At 25.3% G+C, this 6,132-nt stretch overlaps 1 protein-coding gene across 1 annotated transcript; it reads left to right on the top strand.

Annotated features, from left to right (window-relative positions):
• Positions 1,411-3,360, top strand: LOC110263025 (heavy metal-associated isoprenylated plant protein 47-like). The gene is made up of 3 exons (XM_021103559.1): positions 1,411-1,530; positions 2,939-3,017; positions 3,096-3,360. The coding sequence occupies exons 1-3, from the start codon at positions 1,525-1,527 to the stop codon at positions 3,302-3,304; spliced, it is 294 nt and encodes a 97-aa protein (XP_020959218.1). The 5' UTR covers positions 1,411-1,524; the 3' UTR covers positions 3,305-3,360.

Raw genomic sequence — 6,132 nt, forward strand, 5'->3', positions numbered from 1 at the left:
CAATTTTTTTTAAAGTATAGGAGACAAATGAATTATAACAATAAGGGCAATTATCTATATACATATATATTTACTATAACAATGAGGGCAATTTTTTTCTATAAACTTAATGGGGGCAACTGACCCCACACAAACAAACGTGGGTCCGTTCCTGTCCTATATATATGTTTGCAAAAACATTAATGTGTCTTTCTAATCCTATCTTCAGGTCTTGTTTTGAATATTGTAAATACAAATGACTTCTTTAATACAAATGATTCTTTTTTGCTATAATCATTGGCTCCTTAGTAGTATATTCACTCTTAGGCTTGATTTGGTAAAGTTTTTTAAAAAAGTATTTGAACTTTTTAAAAGCTCAAACTCCTCATTTTGTATTTAGTAAATTAAAAAGATCATGTGCTTGTACTTGCAGTTTTTAAAAGATCGAAGTACTTTTAAAAGCACCTAAGATAGAACTTTTTAAAATTGGCTTGTACTTTTTAAAATTTTAAAGTCTAATATAACCTCATATATTAATTAATTTTTAAATTTAATACTTACATTTATGTCTATTATAGTATTTTTAAATTTTAAAAGCTATTTTACCAAACATAATTGATGTTGTTTGTGTTTATTAAAAGCTATTTTTGATTTGATTTATTAAACATAAATACTACAACTTTTAAAAAGTCATATTTTAAAATTAACTTTTATAAACTACTTTTAAAAAGTAAAAGGTTTACCAAACTAAACATTAGTAGTAATTTCCATGCCCAATAATATTGGGCCACTGAAGTAAGCTCTTGACCAAGAGGAGAAATAGGTCTCAACTACCAAAAGTTTATTCAACAAGTGAAGGTTGTTACAAGCGAATTTTGAATCAAAATTGCAAGTGGGATATTAGGAGTGATTGGAGGTGGCTTTTGGGCATTGAAAATTCCTAAAAATATTGCATCATTGCATGGCAAACTTAAAGATGCTACTAGTTAGAAAAGAGGATATGTGGAATAGGTAGAACTAAGACATTAAATGCAAGATATTTTACATAAACATTTAGCTACATACTTATGCTTTAATTTGTTCTGTTTTTCTCAAAAAAAAAAAAAAACGGTTAGCCTAGTTGCAGTTTTACACGCGTTACTCTAAATGTGACATTCCTTGAGACCAAATTTCTCTTAAATCTTTCTTTGTATGGTTCGTAGAAGATTTTATTATAACATCTCACTCTCTTTGGGCCCATCAAAAGAGTTTACCAATTCAGCTTGATGCATTATTTCAATTATTTTTACTTTATTTACAGTTACACTATCAAGAGGAGAAAATATATATATATATATGAATATTTACTTTATAAATTCTTAAAAAATGAAATAATTAAGATATTAAGAAACTACTACTATACACTCCACTATATATATAAAGAGAGAGGCAGAAAGTAAATAAGCACCTCATTCTAAAGTTTTACATGAAAAACCAATAAGAAAGGCTTGTTTCACCGATAGGTTTCAACAACACTACATAAAGCTACCCATTTTGTCTCCAATCATGAAGGTAACATCTCATATGACATTATATATTATATACATATAAATTATTTTCACATACATAAATATAATTAAAAAAATATTCAGCTACTAAATTATCTCAAACCGAATTTGTATGCATATTTTGCATTTTTTAATTTACATAAATTGCTATAGGTGATAGGATTTTACATTTTGTTTATAAAATTCATACACTTACAATGATTTATGAGCGATATTTCTAACTTCCTTAACAAGTGTATACCGTTTTTTAAGGATATAAATTTTACATTTTTATTTCGTAAAACCTACAAATAAATTAAACCTGCAATAATTTATAAGCAAATTTTTTATTTCATTAATAAATTAATCGTTATAGCAGTTTCAATTTTAGGGTTATACATAAAATCCAACCCTTTGAAACAATTTATTGGTATAGGATCATTTTGTCGTCGTTATTATATTTTTAATCCTACGTATTACATATTAATTAATTAAAATCAATTAGATGATTATAATAAGGGAACATTGTCTTTGGAGAGAGATTAAAAAAATAACTTTGGTTTTGCCTAGTATTGATTTTATAAAGAGAGATATTGTTTTGAATATTCAATTTCTAGTTTATCATATTAGCATCTACTTTTACCACTTTTGTATTCTAGTATATATGACATAATCTCATATCTTTTTTATCCTTTGAGTGAGTTAAACATTAATAAACACCTATATTTTTAATGGGTTTTGTTAAATATTACTTTAACAATACTCGTTAAAAGTAAAAAAAAAAAAGGGTTTTGTAGAATTCAATAAAATCCGTGTATTTATTGTCATTGAAATTTTATTTAAAAAAAATATGTATTTAAAAGTTTAATTACTATTAAAAAAATTATTAAAGAAAACTCTTTTATTATCCAGATACAATTTTTTTAAATAAAATTAGAATTTAGTTAACTTGTGTCTAAGGTAATTATTAATAAAAATTTTTTATTTTTTCTACTTTAATAAATAAACAACAAATGTATTATTGAAAACTTAAACTTTGTCTTTTTTTAATTTAAAATTATTAGAGATATAACCATTTATGTTGTCTCCTTTTATTAGTTTAAATTTTTGAGAAAAGTAATATATAACAAAATTGTTAAAATATGTCTTTAGAGCACATATTAGTTAAATTCATAAAAATTAAAAATAAATCAATTTGACATTTAATAATTAGTATACTTGTAATTAATAATGCTTTAATTATAACTACTTGGCTTTGAATAAAGTGTGCAGGACCACTTTAATTAAACTTTAAATTTGCAGATAAAGCTTCTAATTTTGTAGTAGCTAGCTAGCTATATATATGTGGTTATAACATTATATGATAGGAAGGAAGTGTGATAAGTGATGACATGCATGTGAAACTAACTATAAATATATTTATTCTTGTGCAGCAAAAAATAACCATAAAGATGCAATTGGATTGTGACAAATGCAGAAGCAAGGCACTCAAGCTTGCTTCTCAAGAAAAAGGTAACCACGTATTTTGTATCAACTATCAAGTAATTAATTAATGCTATGATTTCAATTCAATAATTACTTATTATTCAGGTGTAAGCTCATTGGCATTGGAAGGTGATGATAGAGACATTTTGGTGGTGACTGGAAAAGTTGATGCGGTGTGTTTGGTTAGGATTCTTAGGAAGAAGTTTAAATGTGTAAACCTTGTGAGTGTCCATGAATTAAAGGAGAATGATGATAACAAATGCAACCAACATAATAATTCTGATCCATCTCCCAATAATTGTTCCATCATGTGACAAATTATACTGATTAAGATATTAATATAATTAATGATGATAATAATTATTATTTACTAGGTGTTTTCAGCTTATTATATGTTAGTAGTTGCAAGAAATTAAATAAATGTACGATTTATTTTTATCATGTTCTATTTCTTTCTTTCAATTATTATCATTTTAGAAGTTGGTTGTGATATCCTTCATTTTAATATATCCTTATTATTAATTAATTAAGCAAAACAGAACATGCTGAATTATTTTGCCCTAGTCACATGGAAGTGTGTCTCTTACACTTCATTATTCCATTACTTTAAATTGGTAAAATTTAATCTAATCGAAAACTAATGTGATTTTTAACTTAGTCAACTCAATTCGATTTTTCTAACAAACAGAAGAATAATTAGGTTTCTATTTCGGAAGGGTTACTTTATATTTTGGGAATAACTGAAATAATATAGCCCATAGAGAATCACCAATGAATAAAAAAGATGACAAATTTTTCAATGGGGCAAAGTATTGTTTAAAGAATTTTGATCAATTATAAGTAATAGTGTAATTTAGAGAGAGTGATGAGATGTATTCGTAAATTTATTAGTTTTTACCTTTTATTCAAAGTTATTTTTTGTATTAGTTAGATTTCAACGTTGAGTAGATATAATAAGTAGCTATAAAATAGGCATTGGTAAAAAGTATAGTTAATTAACTTTTTTTTATTAATATCAGTCAATTTTTTAATTATTATTTTAATTATTTTAAATTCTAAATTATAAATATTTAAACTTAAATACTAAATTATAAAGCTAAACTTTAAAATTAGCTAATGTTAACTAACCAAAAATTAATTTCATCCAGATATACTTTCTTTTAAAAAATTTACATGCGTTCACACACAACAAATACAATTAAAAGACTTTCAGAACTTACCAGTTATATCTGATCATTCTCACTAAAAATGCAATGAATTTGCTAAACTAGTAATTTAAACATTATTAGATACATAATTATTTATCTATATTTATCTGATTATTTTTTTATCTATAATTTAAAAATATTCATGAGCTCTCAAGAATGGGCAGAAGAGTATTGTATAGAATTCAAATTGCTCACCATATCATTTGAATCAGAGTAATTCGAACTTCCCTATGCGTAATTCGAATCATGTAATATCTCATCATATAATTTAAATAATTTTATTAAAAAATTATCATGAATATTTTTTAATAAATTTATTTAAATTATACCACAAAAAAATATTTTATTCTATGTTTGTGTGTAATTCGAACCAAGCTGGTTCGAATTATGTGTATGCATGTGTTTGTGTATAATTTGAACCAAGCTGGTTCGAATTATGTAGAAATGGAATTCGAATTATATAAAAATATGATTTGGCTTATTGCTGAAACGATTTTCGCTTTGGCGTATTTACGTTACATGATTCTTGTCTTGGCTTATTAAGGTTTTTTACCCTTTTTTTATTAACTTAAAGTTGTAGGGTAAGTGATTTCATGATCACATTATTGGTTGACTTGGCTCCTCTTTATCGTCTCCATATTACAATAAAAATGAATGCTACGATATAGAAAAAAATTCCTTCTATAGCTGTAAAAAATATGTGTCGCGTTACTGTGAAAGAATCTTTCATGTAAAAGATTCCTTCTACAACCGAGTCGGGCTCTACGTGGCATGATTTTTGAATTTACCTTTTGGGCCTTGTAAAGCACTTGTAAGATAGAGTGTATTTTGATAGCTTCGAAAAAAAGAGTTTTTCTGGGCCATAAAGAACAATTTTAGATGGGTTTTAGTGTGAGCCTCAAAAAATTAGAACCTAGAGAAGAAGTTTTGTTTTTGCTGTGGATCGAAATAGCCCACTGTGTTAATAAATGGAGAATAACAAATAGTTTTCTAAGAGTTTATTTTAAATGCAGAAATGTTTTCATTCGTAAAAAAATGTAGAATTTTTGTGATGAAATCAACAGAATAATGTGGTCAGTGAAATTGCATAAAAAAAATACAAATTATTTTATGGTGTGGTATTTGTGATATGTTTAATTTACATATTTGACTATAATATTAGTAGGAATTTGTAGATAAAGTAATTACAAAGCGTAACTAAAAAGAGTAGCCGATGTTAATTGGTTTGAAATTAGGTAAGTGGTTTAATAAGTTGTTTGTGATAAAATTGCTTTTAAAAAAGTTATAGATTGACTCTTAGATTTGATATGTTATGGGTAAAGTAATTACTTTAGTGAAAAATATTTTGAAGATGTAAAAGTTTAAGACAATGATTAATATGTTGGGTCTAACATGCTTCATCCGTGTGCTTTAAGGCAGTGTTTGGATAGTGTCTTTGAGACACAAATACACACTAAGACATAGACACAAAATACATAGACACAAAATACACAAATTTTTTTGTTATATTTGGTAATGATGTACAAGACACATTGATCTTAACTAAATATCATATTTATTCTTATCACTGCAACACCACTACCAACATTGCTTTCCACCATTACTGTCATTAATTTTTTAGCCTCAATCTAAATAACTATGAAATATCATCAAAATCTTTAATCCAATAATCAAATTAATAATTTTTTTTATATATAAAAAATTAAAACAAAGATATAGTTTTTTTATACTCATCTAAAAGTTGTAAGTTCAAATTTCACTCTTAACTTTAGAAAAAAAAATTAAAAATTTGGATTTTGACTTGTTTTATTTTATTTAAATTTTTTTCAAGTGGTTTTAACTTGTAATTTGCTCCTAAGTTGTTGTTATTATTATTATTATTATTTCCTAAGCCAAATAACACTTTCATTAAACTCAACTTCTTTTTTTATGTT

This window comes from Arachis ipaensis, chromosome B05 (genome assembly GCF_000816755.2).
Source record: "Arachis ipaensis cultivar K30076 chromosome B05, Araip1.1, whole genome shotgun sequence".
Classification (NCBI taxonomy): Eukaryota; Viridiplantae; Streptophyta; class Magnoliopsida; order Fabales; family Fabaceae; genus Arachis; species Arachis ipaensis.